Source organism: Alternaria dauci, chromosome 7 (genome assembly GCF_042100115.1).
Source record: "Alternaria dauci strain A2016 chromosome 7, whole genome shotgun sequence".
Lineage (NCBI taxonomy): Eukaryota > Fungi > Ascomycota > Dothideomycetes > Pleosporales > Pleosporaceae > Alternaria > Alternaria dauci.
The window spans coordinates 1,697,930-1,712,277 of NC_091278.1; the positions used below are offsets into that span (position 1 = coordinate 1,697,930).

The following is a 14,348-nucleotide window of genomic DNA, read 5'->3' on the forward strand; positions in this document are numbered from 1 at the left end:
CGTCCCTATGACCCTCGACTTCTCTACACCACTCAGGTAGGTAGTGTATCTTGTGCGCATTGAAGGTCAGCGCAGAGAAGCGAAATAACGAGGTAGGTGTTTGGCAGAAATCTCTTTGATGTTGCGCAGTCGGTAGATCCTTCTCTTCCGGCTTCGGTGGTGCTTTCATCGGATTCTCGGGTGTAAGCTCACGCTGAAAAACCCAGTTGCGGCGATCGGTTAATGCAGTACCATGATTGTTCGAGAATGTCTTCTCGACCCCCACGAGCAGCATTTCGCCGCCGTTCTTCAGTGTTTTTGGCTCAGCACGTAGTAGTCTCGTTGTCTCTTTGACTTCTTGGCCCACTCTCAGTAGCGCGTTCCGGTCTTGTGCCCATGTCAACTCGCCGCCTGCCCACATTCGCCTTGTAAAAGGACTCAGCGGGTTCACAGTACGATCTGTACCATCGAGGCCCAACTCGGATTCGATGATTGAGGGTGTGAAATAGACGAGGTGGTAACCAGGCGGGATCGGCGTGCCAGGCGGTGGTGGGTTGAAAGAAGAGGGTGTACGGTTCAGTGTTATGGAGAGCAATTGGAGTTGGTTCGCATCGAGAAGCTGCTTTCTAATCGAAACAGGCCCGTTGTGAAAGCGTGTGAGGAGTTCATTGCATGCTTCAGCTGCGGACGCTTGGCCACGAGAGGAGGTTGTGGTAAATAGTCGACGGCTTACACGGGTCATGATGCAGCTGTTCCTCTGTTCCTGAATTCTGAAGCTCCTTGTAATTCAGTTCAATAGATAGATGATGAAATCCAGTGGCTATTGTTCGGGGTGCGCTTGTTGGCAATCAAGGGGGTGCTGGAAGATGCCGAGGCATAGCCGATATCGATAGCGTCATCCTTCACGGAACCTTTCTGGTAACCGACTTCGGCTTCTTCCAAACAAATCAAGCTCAAGCTTCGGCAAGATGTCGTCCGAACCACCACGGAAACGCGCAAAGTTGGCCTGCGTGACATGCAATGCGCGACGCGTCAAGTGTGATGTCACAGACCGACATCCTTGCAGTAACTGTACAGCCGGCAACGTCGAGTGCGAAACGCGTGAATCGAGGCGTGGAAAGCATATTAGGAAGCCGCGGGCGGGGACTGAGGTGCGCAGCAAAACGTGAGTTGGACATGTATTTGAAGCGCCATACGACAAGTGCTGATCCGAGGCAGTCCACCAAGTGTAACGGCTATCAGCCCACAGCGACACGAGGACGAGGTGGCTGCGTCACACGTCCTGGCCTCGTTATCCTCCAATTTCCACAGCCCCGTCAACACCCATACGCCCGCTTCCGGAAGCCAATACCAGTTCCCAACCCCGTCGGCGCCGTCGGATCTCAACAGTAACCAGTCAAAAGCAGGTTCTGTCCATCAAGAAGATGCCGTCTTTCTTGGCGAATCCAGCTCGCTACGCTATGTGACGACAGGCGAGCCGTCAGCGGCGGCAGCAGAACGCCGGCAGTCTTGCTTTCGGCATGCTGTTCCTAGTGCTGCGAAGGCCGAATCACTCGTACCAGAGTGGGAGTCTGAACGACGTATTGCGCGCAAAAAGGCTCTGCAAGCAGAAGGAGCCTTTTCGTTTCCTCCTGCTGAGGTCCGACTTGAGCTGTTCCAGGCATACTTCAAATGGTTTCATCCGCACTTTCCCATCATCGACGAAGAAGCATTCTGGACCGATTACCTCGAGTTCAATTTCTCCCCGTTACTATTACAAGCTGTGATGTTCATCGGAGTTATCCACTGCGAGGAATCGACACTCAATCGTCTGGGATGGGGAAACCGGCATCGAGCGAAATGGTTCTTTTACATCAGGGCTAAAGATATCTATGATGCCACATTCGAAACCAACAAGATCATCGTCATCCAAGCTCTGTTCCTCATGAGTTTTTGGCGAGCCGGTGCGTTGTTGGAGAAGGATGCACGACATTGGCTAGGCACGGCTATAAGCCTCTCTGAGACAAGAGCACTGCACCGCTCTGGAGACGATAACGCAGAGAGTCTAACGAGGATTAAGAGGAGGCTTTGGTGGGCTATCTACGTTCGCGAGCGTCAATGCGCATCTGCTCTCGGGCTACCGTGCCGCATACGCGACAAAGATTGCGATATCGAGCCGTTATCACCCGCCGATTTCACATCTGCTTTTGCCTCATCAACTTCTGCTGAAGACCATCATCGCTACACTGTCTACGCGATAAGCATGGTGCAGCTGGCAGTCTTCTTGGGCAGAGTGGTCGACGCTGGTTATTTACCAAAGCGCACGCTCGCACCCGGCGAAAGAATCAAGCTGCGCGATGAGCTTTACAAATGGAGACAAGATCTCCCGAGTGTCATGCAGCTGCAAACCGATGCCGGTGACCCGCCAAACTTCCAGGCCAGCATGCTTCATCTTGCATACAATAACCTACTTATTCTACTCTACCGCACTAGCTTCGTCCTGGACGAGAACAGTAACACAGCATCAGACGGCAATGTCGCGCTCCAGGCCGCAGCGCGCAATTCGCGAATAGTGGAAGACATGCTGCCTGGTGGCAACATTGGGCATGCTCAGATGCATGTCATCACCAATTTATTCAACACACTCTGCATCCACGTTGTAAACTTTAGGCGCTCAAGCGGCATCAACCGCACGCTCGCTGAACATCGAGCCAAACTGTGTCTGTTGGGTTTACAAGAACTTCAGAAGACGTGGGAGGTGACTAATTGGGTACTGCAATTGTTCTTCCAGTATCTCGATAGAGAAACAGCTTCCAGATTGGCCATGGAAGCGGATGATGGTGGTTCTTCGACTGCCACTGGCCAGTCCACCTCAGCCCATACTACCACGCAACTGCAACTGCAGGCCCAAGGTGCTGATAATATCCCGACTCGTAACACGCAATATCTCGACGCTCCTGCATCTGCCACCACCAGTCCCAAGCCTTGGTCGTGGAACCTGGATGAAGCCGACCAGTATCTCTTCACGCAGATCGAAAACGACTTTGCCTTTGGAGAGGGTGCCTTACAGCAATGGTGTCCCGAAGATTTGCTTTCTACAGAGTAGAATAACAGGCCTACTTCAACAATTTGATTCAAGACATAGTACATCGAGCAGTCTCAAGAAGATGATAGATCATAATTCATTGTCTCCGATAGGATAATCGAGCGCTAGGTATCTCTGCAGTCAATGGCAAAATTTCATCCGTCCTAACACCTAGTTGTAGACGGGCCCGCTCGGCGCATATCCAGTCAGCCTCTCCCCGTTCGAAGGTCGGAACTTCTCCTCCTTGAACCAAACATGCGCAGATTCAGCCAGCTTCTCAACCTCCGAGAAGGGAAACTCGGGTTTGGAATCGGAACTTGCGAGGAGGTCGTAGATGCCTTGGGCGTAGTCGGGACCGATGTTGTAGACTTGGGCGAGGTACTTCTTCTAGTAGGGCGTTAGCATGGGCCATATGAACCGGGATAGTGCGGGATGACTTACCTGAATGTCAGCGTACTTGACGAATTTCAACATATTAAAGGTGTTGGTAATGGTGTGTTGCCTCTTCTCGGGCGACATGACCCTAGTCCACAGCTCCCTCGCCTGGTCGTACTCGCTCTTCTTGGCCTCATGCCAGTAATGGCTCTTGCGGCTCATAATGTTGTCTGAGACTTGGTATGGTGCCTCAGCGACGTCAGGGCGGAACTTGTGTGCGAAGCTGTTCGGTACGTATTGCTTGTTTCCGGCGTGGTTGGCATCGACACGCATCTGACCATCGAACTGCAAAGGCGAGAAGGACTTTGACATGAAGGGGCAGTTGACGGGAATCTGGTGCAGGTTCACACCAATTCTGTGATATTGCGCATCGCGGTAGAAGAACATGCGGAACTGGAGCAATGGGTCGGGCGAGTCCTCAATACCGGGTACCATGCTGCCAGGCGAGAATGCGGCTTGCTCGACATCGCGATGGAAGTTCTCGGGGTTCTTGTTTAGAACCAGACGACCAAACTCCTGCATGGGGAACTGCTTGCGCGGCCAGATCTTGGTCACATCGAAGGGGTCGAAGCCGAGCTTCTCGGGATCCGCATCCTGAGGCTCCATGACCTGAACCATGGCAGTCCATTCAATCTCTTCTCCGTTCTCAATCGCTTCCCACAGGTCGCGCTTGGAATAGTCTGGGTCTTCACCACACATCTGTGTCGCTTCTCGCTGTGTGAACTGCTTCTGGCCGTGCTTGGCGATGAAGTGGTATTTGATGTAGACAAACTTGCCCTCCGCGTTGACCCACTTGAAGGTATGGCAACCATAACCATGGTTGAAACGCCATCCGACTGGTGTGCCATGGTCACTGAAGAACATGAGGCCAGCATGGTTACTCTCTGGGGTGTTTGCTAGCAGATCAAAGAGCGCGTCATAGTCTGGGAGGAAGTTCCTCGGGTTACGGGCTTGCGATCGAATGACGTCTGGTCCCTGGATGGGATCGCGGCAGAAGAAGACGGGGAAATTGAGACCGACAATGTCGTAGTTTCCCTCCATGGTGTAGAACTTTATGGCGAAACCACGGGGGTTGCGGGCTTCATCAGGGTACTCGCGGCCAACGGTGACGGTCGAGAACCGGACGAAGACAGGAGTCTTTTCGCCCACGCTGGAGAGGAAGTTGGCTTTCTAGTAGAAAGGTTTAGTATCTCGCAGTGCCGGGTGACGGTGACAAGCATACCGTGAGAGAGTCAACCTTCTGGGTGCACTCAAAGTATCCAAACGCGCCGGAACCACAAGGATGTACCATTCGCTCCAGGTTCTTGGAGCGGTTGAAGGTCTGTTGCTTCTGGAAAAGGAATACATCGCTCGCTACGGGGATGCCACCAACGGTCTTGCTGTGCGCTCTACAAGGCGTTAGCAGGAATATCCAGGAGGCAAAGGAGAATTGGGAAACTCACGGGTCAATCCATGGGATACCTTCGTTGGTGGTAAAGTACGGACCGTCGTCCTCACGCATTCCACCTTGAACGGCGCCAGAGATCTTTGCGGCTATATCAGCAGGTCCTTCGTTGGACGATCCCATATGGCTTTGCCTAGGCGCGCGTTTCTCTCCAGCAACACTTTGGATACCCTGAGAGATGGCCTCGAGGGGGTGTTGCATGGGATCATTTTGGGAGGCGTTTGCACCGGTCGACATGGCTGCGGTGAGTTTGCTAGGTAAAGACGTAGAGATTTCCATGGGGAAGCAACGGCGCGTGAGAGTTTAAGAGGGCACCTTGGAGGCACACCATGGCCGCGTACAGTGACACGGGCATTACCGTTGTTTGGACATATTGTCAGGGTGATGCGACTCTGACGCGTATGGAGGAGGGGTAGCAGATGCCACGACTTCACGTGCAGGACAAGTGACGGCAGGATTGATAATTTGAGGTTTAGTGGCTGTTGCATGCAGGGCCTGAAAGGGCTATACGCCGAGGATAATTCCCCTCTTCATCACGCATTTAGTGGGGATTTCCTTTTTCGAAAAGATAACACTAATACTTGGCCGCTCATTCGCAGCGGCATTTGCAGTCCGCGGGCGCTGTGGAGCATGGTGGGCGTATTAGGTATGGACATGGGCATGGGAATGTTGGACTTTCGCATGTTTCGGCATGACAGCAATGTGACGTTTCCAAGATTGGCCAATGGGCAACGGTCCAGTTTCCATGCATCATCAGTACGTCGCTCCGCGGAACCCCGCTCCACTTTCCACCATCATGGGTACTGTACTTTCGACAAGCGGTAAACAGGTGCCGCCTGCCAGCCAATAATGCAACAGATAATCGTCAGCGAGCACGTTGTGTGACAAACGTCGCGCGGCGCAGCTCGATGAAGCAAAACAACGTTTTGACGGTTGCAGGAACGTGCCTCTGGCGAAGGTGTGACGTATTGTGACCATCGCAATGTATAACAAAGGCTGGCGAGCAGCTGCTCAAGGCATACCGCATCCTCCTCAATACCCATTCAGCTATATTCCTCTCCTTTCACCACCATAATGTTCGCTCCCCGTGCCATCATATCACCACTTACCCGAGCGGCGCTCAGGCCACAGACGATTCGCGTCGCTGCCAGGCCAGCCTGCTTCCGCACCCAAGTCGCATTCAACTCGACAATCTCGGAAGCAATAACCCATGATCATCGCGAGCTGCAGACGTACTTCAATGAGATTGTCAACAACCCTGACAATATTGATCACATTACCCGCTATGGCAACCAATTCACATGGGAGCTAGCCCGCCACTCTGTCGCCGAGGAACTTCTCGTATATCCAGCCATGGAGAAGTACATGGGAGAAGAAGGAAAGAAGCACGCAGAGTCTGATCGGAAACAGCATCACGAGGTACGTGAGCACGTCTCTGTTTTACAACTTACACCCCAAGAACCCGTGCCTGACAACAGCACCACAATAGGTGAAAATCCTACTCAAGGAATTCCAAAACATGGATCCAGCATCCTCGACCTACATTCCCAAGTTGAAAGAGATTTGGTCCCTCCTCGAGCGCCACATTGCCGAAGAAGAGAAAGATGACCTACCTGCCCTCGAACAAGCTCTTGCCCACGAGGACAACCGCGGAAACTCTGAATCCTTGGCCAAGAACTTTGCTCGCACAAAGGCCTTTGTGCCGTCGAGGAGCCATCCCAGCGCAGGAGAGAATCCGTATTTCGAGGGCCCCATGGGCATGTTGGCTGCGCCGATTGACCACATTGCGGACATTTTCCGCAAGTTTCCCGATGGCACGATTAGCCCGAATCCCAGCAAGAGTAAGTCTCGCCGTACAAACTGTGTTTGAAGTATATACTGATTTTGCGTGCCAATGTTTAGAGTGAGGGCGAACAGCTGGATGAGCGACCAATGAGTGGGAGTGTGAAGGAGCCTATGAACGGAGCGCCATGTCTGACGTTGGCTTTTTGGTGGTGCCATGTCGCCTGTTCATGTACGGATATCTGATTTCGGTGCATGTTATGACTTTGTGATCGAGGTCTTGCCGCATATCATGCAAAATTCCTGTACAGTCAGTTTGCTGCGTCAGATCAGAGAACAAGTACGTCGGACTACATCGAGAGCACAGAAAGAATATGCTATGCAGATACTGTGAGGAATGTCCTGTTGACGAAGTAATAACAGGATGATACTAGAGACATATTCAACTCCAATTTACTCAAGCAACTTCATATACACACGCCGTCATAGCATACATATATCGACATACATCACACGTGAACCAATACTTTGGAGTAACCATTTGAAGTATCCCCATTTCCATAAATGTTACACACATAGAAGCGAATAAAAGAGTATTGTACAAAAAGAAGGGCTCTGCTTCGCTCTCGACACGCCATACCATGCTACCACGTCGCTATGCGTAACGAAAGACATGAACAAACTTCCGCCAACGCCCGCCCAAGCATCACAAGTCTATCGTCAAAAGAGTGCCACGTACTTGCATAACCAATCAGGTGATTTGTAAATCCAACTTTTTTGTATGTGTGGCTTTCAACACCTTGCGCCAAAGGAGGAGAATGCGGTATGTTGTACTCCAGCGCACTGCGACTTTGGCGGTAATATCTCAAAGAGCAATGCTGGAGCGAAGGATTGAGGCCCTTGCTCTTGAGATAGCCAGAGAATGCGCCAACCCGCTCTTTGCCATGTTTCTTTTCCGGGTTTTCGATAGGTGAGGTCTGACACCATATGCAAGGACTCCGTCATCCCTGTCTTTCCTCCGAGGACGTGGCCTCTTCTATGCAACATCATGCGCAAAACCACTCATTGTAATCACCTTCCGTCGTCGATCTCAACCTTCCTAGACCTGTCACGTTCACGCTCTCGCTCGCGGTTGTCGTAGTCGCTGTCATCATCATAGCGGCGACGTCGCTCACGGTCGTGGTAGCGACGGTCTCGGTCGCTGTCACGGTCTTCGTCATCCCTATCGTCCTTGGAGCGGTGGCTTCGCCTGTCTCGGTCGTCTCTATCGCGTCGGTCATGATCGTACTCCTCTTCTGCAATCATGTTAGTGTCATTCATGGACAAGACTTGACGCGGACGTACCTCTGCTCTCGCGAATCTTCTTGGTGCGATCAGCGAGCTTCTGAATCTCTTCCTTTGTCAAGACACGCAGTACAATGACGCAGTCCATTCGCTCTTCAAAGCGTTCCTTGGCTTGCTCCAGGGCTTCGGGGTTGACGAGACGGCGATCGATCCTTGTCCATCGGGCTCCGACAGGAATGTCCTTGCCCTTCAGGGCGTCCTTGTGTGGTGCAACTCCTTCGCGGATGGGCTCGGGGTCCTCAGGGAATTTTTCAGTAGGCTTGCGAAGGATTCCCTTTACAGGCGCAACAGGTTCCTTGGGAGGTTCGACAATCTGTACGCTCTTACCCGCAGACTCCTTATCAAGCGACTCAGGCTCCTGTACCATGCCACCGTCGTAGATGCTCACAGGCCGATCCCTGGGAGGAGAGGCGCGAGAGCGATCTTCCGGGCCTCGAGACCTGTCACGCTCGTCCTTCTTGCTCCTTCGGCCCTTCTCACGGTCAGAGTCGCTATCTCTGTCGCGAGTGCTGCGGCTAGCACGTTCTGCCTCTTGTTGGACGCGTCGTCGGTATTCCTCGTCGGGGTCGAGAGCAGCCTCCTGGGGTGCTGGGTCCCTCCGACGTTCGGCATCGCGGTCGACGTAGTGACGCGGTCGCTCATCACCGCTGCCCTCAGAAGAGGGTGGCTTGCGAGAAGGCACCTTCTCCCTCTCGTCGTCTTCGTATCGGCGTTCGCGGTGCTTGCGTTCGGGCTCGATGGGAGGATAGTCGGGGCCCGCAATCTGTGCAGGAGCAGGAGCAGGAGCAGGGACGGAGACGGGGACGGGGACAGCAGCTGGCGGCGGTGGTGGCGGCACGAGGGAGTTGCGACGGCCTTCGGACTTCCTCTCACGTCGCTCATCAGGTCGGTCTCGCCGGTCGCGCTCGTCGTATTCCTTTCGGCGCTCACGCTCTCGCTCCCCCGAGGAGTCTCGGTCGCTATTACGGTCCTTGTCGCGGTTCTTCATGTAACCAGCGCCGGCCAGGGTCGCTGCCACACCAGCCACTGCGCCAGCGGCAGTTTGTACGAAGCTGGTTTTTTCCTCAGATCGGCTCTCACGCTCACGAGGACGCTTGTCATAGTCCTGGGGTGGAACAATGTCCCTGTCGCGAGAAGCGCGGGGATCGGGCATGCGTGCCTCGGCGCGCTCAGGCTGGTAGTAATGGCTGCTGGGCTGCTCCTGAGGCCTGGGTCGAGGAGGCTCAGCCGGGGGGTAGAGAGGCTGGCGGTCCAACGCATGGTGGTCGTGTGCAAGGGTTGGGGGGCCTGGTGCAATACCGAAGCCACGACTAGTCACCTCACGGTCCTCAAAGGCAGTGCTGTGGCGCTTGTTCTCGACACCGCGGATCTGGCGATCGTAGTCGTCACGGTAGCTGTCTCGACGGGGTTCGCGGGGCTCTTGGTGGACAGCAGCAGGAGTGCGAGAAGTGCGAGTGGAGGAGGATCGCCCAAGGCCTGCGTCTGGGTAGGGGTCGTACTTGGGGACGTCGCGTGCCCTTTCGATGGACGACGACCTGCCGTGGGGACGGGGAATGCTGTTGATCTTGTCGAAGCCACGAGTAGACGGGGGAGGACCAAGTTCGCGGGTAGAGGCACGAGCGGGGCGATCCGAGATCATGCTGGTAGGGCGAGAGCTACGTTCCAAGCTACCAGCACGTTGCCTCCGCCAGGCTGGCTCTGTGTCGCGGTACATGCTCGCTGGGTCGGTGTAGGAGTAGCCCTCGGTGTTGCTCAGATCGGTAAGGCGCGAGGGCGGCTTGCTGTTGTCGTGGTAGCTGCGACCACCACTCGTGAGACTGTAACCGCGGTCTGCATAGTCGCGGTGGTGCGACGGCTGGACCTCAGCTACGAGCTTGGTCAGGTGGCTGGTGTCGTCGACGCTGTAGACCTTCTTGTGGCCTCGCGATGAGGCACTTGGAGTGATGTAGGTATCGGGCCCTTTGGCGTAGGAAGGGGTGAGGGGGCTCCGTGGGCGGTCGGTGTGGGTGTGTGTTGAGTAGGGGGTGCGGAGAGGCAGCGAGGCCTGCGGCAAGGCACTGGTGCTCACATTGGGGCGCGAGAGGTCGTTCGTGTTGCGGCGCGGGCGTCCTGTGTACGAGTCGTATTTTGCGGTGGTGGAGTGGGAGGTCAGCGAGGTGGTGGGCGTGTAGTAGGGCGTGTGGTGGGAGGTGTGGGACGTGCCGAGGCGGTCGACACTGGAGCGGGGCGAGCTGGGGCGGCCATAGCCCGAGTAGGACGAGGAGTAGTAGGGGTCGGAGAAGGTGCCTGTCGACGAGCGTGCCGGGTTGGAGTAGCGGCTGCCTCGCGGGGACGAGGGGCGGTTGTAGCGCGTGTCCATGCCGCCTGACAGCGTGACGGCCTTGATGTGGAGGGGAGTGGTTTTGGCGGCAGTTTTGGCGGCGGGCGTGGTGGACAAGGAGTTTCTCCGTGGGGGAAGGGGGGGCGCAACGGTGGTGGAATATGTATTGTTCTTCCTCAGGCCAGGCGGCTTGGTGGGGAGGAGAACGCTGCCCAACATCGTGTCAGCCCAGTGCTCGGTTTCAGAATTGGGGGGAAGGCAAGAGCAAATGGCACAAACAAAAGGGGATTAGAAATTAGGCCGGGCAAAGAGGCAGGAGAAAGTCGCAGCTCGACGTACATAAGGGCGTTTCAACACCGGACGACAGCCGGTGGGCACAGCCAAGTTGGCTCGACGACTAGCAGCGCGAACAGGTTGGCCGATGGTTGTAGGATGCACTGATGCAGCAGCACACGCCCAAGGTCCCTGGCCGCCGAGGGCGACAGGGGGTATCGCTGGGTGAGGGCACGGTGTACAGTCAACGCGATGTTTGCAGGCGACTCCCAGGGTATGCCCAGCACGATACCATGGACTGGTGGTGTGTGTAGTGGGGACGGCGAGGCAGCGAATGAGGCGGACAAGTGCGGGCGGGGGGCGAGGGAGAGCAGCGGGCGATGGGCCAGCAGAGGTGTAGAGCGTCGATGTGGTGCAGCGCTGGACAAGAGATGCACAGTAAGGATAGACGGCGAGGAGGGGTGAGGATTCGGTCGGGTCTAGAGAGCGTGTGTGTGTGTGTGCATGCTGCCGCCGCCCTGGTTTCGAGGTTTGCGCGGAGGGCGTCAGATTGCACTATGTCATCGCCCTCGCTTGGACCCGCGCAACCCTGCAGCACGCCGCCACTCAGCGCCCACCGCATAGAAACAGGGTCCGCTCGCTGCTCTGCATGTTTGGCTTTTTTTTGCTAGCTCGTCACGTTGCTGTAGATGATGTACTAGTCGCTCTGTAGATGATTTACTACTAATCACCACGCGTGCATTTACGTTTCCACCTTTGACGCTTCACTCTGCTGCCACTTGCACGTCAGCACCATGGTACCCGCACACACGCTCCCGGCCTGTCAACCAACGTCGCCCCGCTGCCTAGCCATGTCCCTAAGCTGCTACACACACCGTCCGCCGCCCAACTGACCCCGCTTAGGCAGGATAGCCCTGTGCTACCCAACTTGACCGCCAGGACTGCCCATGGCCTCGTCACTCGTCCGGTGCGACTCGCCCTGCGCGGGCCGACTCAGCTGCCCGTTCGGTTCGCGATCTTCGCTGTAAGAACACGTCGTACAGATCCTGATGCGCACTGTACTGGTCTTCACCATCGATTGGTCTGCAAACATGGCATGGGCACCGGCAGCCGTCACATCACGTCTTCGGCATTTCTCAGCTACCGAAACAACTCTCGCGGTACTAATCCGCCCGATGCGCCGCAACGTAAGCTCTCGACATTGGCCACCGGTTGCTTTTTGCCTTTTGCCTCCCCCTCTCCGATGCTCTACACATCTTCGATCTGCTCCACCCGCGCAGCCTTACCACCGCCGCTTTTGATCGAGTCGGCATCGTCCGTCGCGTGATGATGTCTGAGCTGCTTCGCCCGCGACCTGCTGGGGATGGTATCCTGAACACAACCCCTGATGATGCTGCCCTCGAACAACTCCCCCACAGACTCCAACCGCACCCCCTTTGTCTCGGGCACGCAAAACACCGTCCAGATACCCATGACAATGCACAGCGACCCGAACAGAAGAAACGTCCCGTACGTAATGTTGTCCAGCATCAGGGGAGTAATCTTTGCAATGACAAAGTTGAAGAGCCATTGCGTCATCAGCGAGGCCGCCATGAGCAACGACCGCACGTGGTTGGGACTGCACTCGGACGCCAGCACAAACGGGATCGGGCCCCAGCCGAATGAGTAGAAGACAACAAAGAGATAGACGCAGATAATGGCAAAGATTGCGTTGCCGTCCAGGTCGCCAGTGGGTGGGTGGACTGCTTGGTTAACACCAATGTAGTACATCGCAAACGCTTGGCCAATCGATCCGATGATCAACGACCATTTGCGTCCCAGCTGCTCAGTAAAAGCCATCAGCCCAATTGCAGTCACGACGATCTTGACGATACCGTACACTCCAGTCGCCTAGTCGCACGTTAGCTCCTGACGCATGCAGTCTTTGTCGTATACTTACAAATAGTCCAGACGAGTTGCCAGTAAGGCCAATCTGACGGAAGATCTGAGGAGCATAGTAGTTGATCGAGTTTGTTCCCGTCCACTGCTGCCAGAACATGAGGATGACAACAAAGCTCGAGCGGTACAGCATCTTCTTGCTTGAGCAGGCAGACTTGAGTTGCGCAATCATGGGCATCTTCTCATGGCCGTTGAAGTCTGCAATGATTTCATCCAACTCCTGTATTACCTCTGGGTCTTCGACGCTCTTACCGCGCACATGAGCTAAAGCCTTGGCCGCTTGGCTCAGCTTGTTTTTCTCGACAAGCCAGCGGGGAGACTCGTTCATGAAGAGCATGCCTACAAGTAGGAAAGCGCCAGGGAGCATCTGCAGGGCAAATGGCACGCGCCATTTAGTCGAGTCTGTAGGGCTAGTGATGTCGAGCGATATGCCGTAGTTGACGAAAAAGGACAGACATATACCGGTGACGTTGAAAAGTTGCTGCTCCACGTCAGTGGACCCATGCGGTCAGGCGGTGTAGACAAGACTTACCATGCACCCAATGCAGCGGCCTCGGATCGCCCTGGGCGCGTTTTCTCCAATGTACGTGGGGACGACTGCTGAAATCAAGCCAACGCCAAAACCACCAATCACACGTCCAACGTAGAGCTGGCCGAGGCTTGTTGTACCAAGCCCGCACAGGGTCTGAATCAAAGACCCAATGATGAAGATGATATCTGCCATGATGAGTGCCCATTTGCGGCCAAACGTGTCGGAAACGTAGAAACTGGTCATGGCGCCGAAGAAACATCCCGCCTGGAGAACAGAGACAATGTTTCCCTGTAAATTGGCAAAGTCTTTGCTGTCCTTGTCTAGGTTGAATGAGTGCTGGAATGCATCCATTGTCAAGACACCTGCAGTGCGGTTAGCGGCGGTCGTTGCATCTGCACGTGCAACAACATACCTCCGATGAGACCTGTGTCCCAACCAAACAGCATTCCACCAAAGGACGCCACGGCGGTGAGCACATAGGCTCGACGATACGTCTTGATGTCGGCCCACACCTCGGACATGTTGAGCTTCGCCATAATGGCAGCGTGTCGCAGGGTGAATCAGATGTCGCACAGAAGATGCACAATCGAATGCGATGCAATGCGGCGCGACACGACAAACGTTCGGTAATGTCGACCAACGAAAATACTGCGGCAAACATCCAACTATATATCGTCAGTTTCTCCAACCTCGCAGAGCCTAATTAGCGGACCCCCCGACCAAAACCCGCTGGCAAAAGGCGGCCAGTCGCCTTGGCTGTCGGCATAGTGCAAGGCGACGCCGGGGATGTGACGTGGGGATTTGTTCGTGGGGACTCCAGACGTGCCAGTTACAGATGGAGAGCCCCATAGCTAGTGGGTCGGCAGTGCGGATGCTAATTATCCCTCCATTCAAACGCCGTCGCCCGTTATTGTGTTGAGACTTTTGCATCCTTCCTTCGTCTGTAGTATGCACTCAGACGAGTCAAAGGTTTGCATGGCCAAGAAATAGAATGAATCGCTGGCTGTACAGTGCGGATGCGGCGTCTGTGTGTGTGTGCGATGGATGCCCAGGTGCGAAGATGTCGGGTGGCAGGCTAGGCACATGCTTAGCGCTCCTTGTGCATCGGCTTGTTTTGTGCATGTGAACACCAGAACAGCAGCAGGCCATCAACCTCGACATGCGATGCACTTGCAATACAAAGACCGACTCCGCCTTCAATTCACGCTGTTCGCCTTGCTCTCCACATTCCGTTCAA

General features: G+C 55.0%; 5 protein-coding genes across 5 annotated transcripts; 2 read left to right on the top strand and 3 right to left on the bottom strand.

Annotated features, from left to right (window-relative positions):
* Nucleotides 1–947: 947 nt before the first annotated feature.
* On the top strand, nt 948–3,064 carry ACET3X_007694 (uncharacterized protein; the record flags this gene model as incomplete). Its single annotated transcript, XM_069453868.1, has 2 exons — nt 948–1,144; nt 1,198–3,064. The coding sequence occupies 2 exons, from the start codon at nt 948–950 to the stop codon at nt 3,062–3,064; spliced, it is 2,064 nt and encodes a 687-aa protein (XP_069304857.1).
* Nucleotides 3,065–3,214: 150 nt separating this feature from the next.
* On the bottom strand, nt 3,215–5,159 carry ACET3X_007695 (uncharacterized protein; the record flags this gene model as incomplete). The annotated part of the gene is made up of 4 exons (XM_069453869.1): nt 3,215–3,430; nt 3,485–4,648; nt 4,701–4,866; nt 4,921–5,159. The coding sequence occupies 4 exons, from the start codon at nt 5,157–5,159 to the stop codon at nt 3,215–3,217; spliced, it is 1,785 nt and encodes a 594-aa protein (XP_069304858.1).
* An 837-nt stretch (nt 5,160–5,996) lies between these two features.
* ACET3X_007696 (uncharacterized protein) lies at nt 5,997–6,829 on the top strand (the record flags this gene model as incomplete). The annotated part of the gene is made up of 3 exons (XM_069453870.1): nt 5,997–6,341; nt 6,412–6,763; nt 6,825–6,829. The coding sequence occupies 3 exons, from the start codon at nt 5,997–5,999 to the stop codon at nt 6,827–6,829; spliced, it is 702 nt and encodes a 233-aa protein (XP_069304859.1).
* A 395-nt stretch (nt 6,830–7,224) lies between these two features.
* ACET3X_007697 (uncharacterized protein) lies at nt 7,225–11,157 on the bottom strand. Its single transcript, XM_069453871.1, has 3 exons — nt 10,708–11,157; nt 8,049–10,576; nt 7,225–7,999 (listed from the first exon to the last, which is right to left on the bottom strand). Exons 2-3 carry the CDS (start codon nt 10,405–10,407, stop codon nt 7,776–7,778), a joined length of 2,583 nt encoding a protein of 860 aa, XP_069304860.1. The 5' UTR covers nt 10,408–10,576; nt 10,708–11,157; the 3' UTR covers nt 7,225–7,775.
* Nucleotides 11,158–11,889: 732 nt separating this feature from the next.
* Nucleotides 11,890–13,647, bottom strand: ACET3X_007698 (uncharacterized protein; the record flags this gene model as incomplete). The annotated part of the gene is made up of 5 exons (XM_069453872.1): nt 11,890–12,531; nt 12,581–12,695; nt 12,735–13,060; nt 13,112–13,473; nt 13,524–13,647. 5 exons carry the CDS (start codon nt 13,645–13,647, stop codon nt 11,890–11,892), a joined length of 1,569 nt encoding a protein of 522 aa, XP_069304861.1.
* Nucleotides 13,648–14,348: the final 701 nt, after the last annotated feature.